The following is a 703-nucleotide window of genomic DNA, read 5'->3' on the forward strand; positions in this document are numbered from 1 at the left end:
AAATGTCATCCATCATTGACATGTCAAATATATGTAATTCATACATAAAAAAAAAATTACTAAAAAAACATGTCAAACATATGTAATTTAATTATCCATAAAGCAAATCACTAAAACAAACAAATCCGTAAGAAAATTGTTTTTTCCAAATCTACAAAACTAGTTTTCTTGATTGAGTTCCGCAACAATGCCCATCACATCCATTTCTTTTTCTTCCTGTTTTTTCTCCTGTTCTTCAACTTCTTTCTTATCATTTTCCTTCTCTTCTTCTGATGATGATTTCTTCTCTTCTCGACCACTAATTCTTCTTTAACTGTCTTCTCGATTTTGTCTTCTTCTTCTTCTGATTTCTTTTCACTATCTTCTTTTCTTTTCTCCTCATTTTCTTCTTCTACTTCAGGTGTCATCTCCTCATCTTTTACTTCTTCTTCTTCATCTGTTGCATTATCCTCTTTCGTTTCTTCTTCTTTCTTCTCTTCTTCACCTTTTTCATCTGTTGCAGCTATGTCCATCACTGCGACTACAAGTTCTTCAAGGTTTACTTGATGCCGGTTAAGAGGGGGCCTGTCGAGGTGCACTGTATTGTTTTGAAAGGATTACGAAACAAATGAAACAAAATTAAATTGGAAGAGCAAAAAATAAATTAATTTACCTTCTTCTTGTTGCTTCTTCTTATTCTTCTCGATTCTCCTCAACCTTTCAT

General features: G+C 32.7%; 1 protein-coding gene across 1 annotated transcript; it reads right to left on the reverse strand.

The window, feature by feature from the left end:
• LOC124897677 (protein MNN4-like) lies at positions 1–697 on the reverse strand. The gene is made up of 2 exons (XM_047410867.1): positions 653–697; positions 1–577 (listed from the first exon to the last, which is right to left on the reverse strand). Exon 2 carries the CDS (start codon positions 510–512, stop codon positions 195–197), a length of 318 nt encoding a protein of 105 aa, XP_047266823.1. The 5' UTR covers positions 513–577; positions 653–697; the 3' UTR covers positions 1–194.
• Positions 698–703: the final 6 nt, after the last annotated feature.

This window comes from Capsicum annuum, chromosome 4 (genome assembly GCF_002878395.1).
Source record: "Capsicum annuum cultivar UCD-10X-F1 chromosome 4, UCD10Xv1.1, whole genome shotgun sequence".
NCBI lineage: Eukaryota > Viridiplantae > Streptophyta > Magnoliopsida > Solanales > Solanaceae > Capsicum > Capsicum annuum.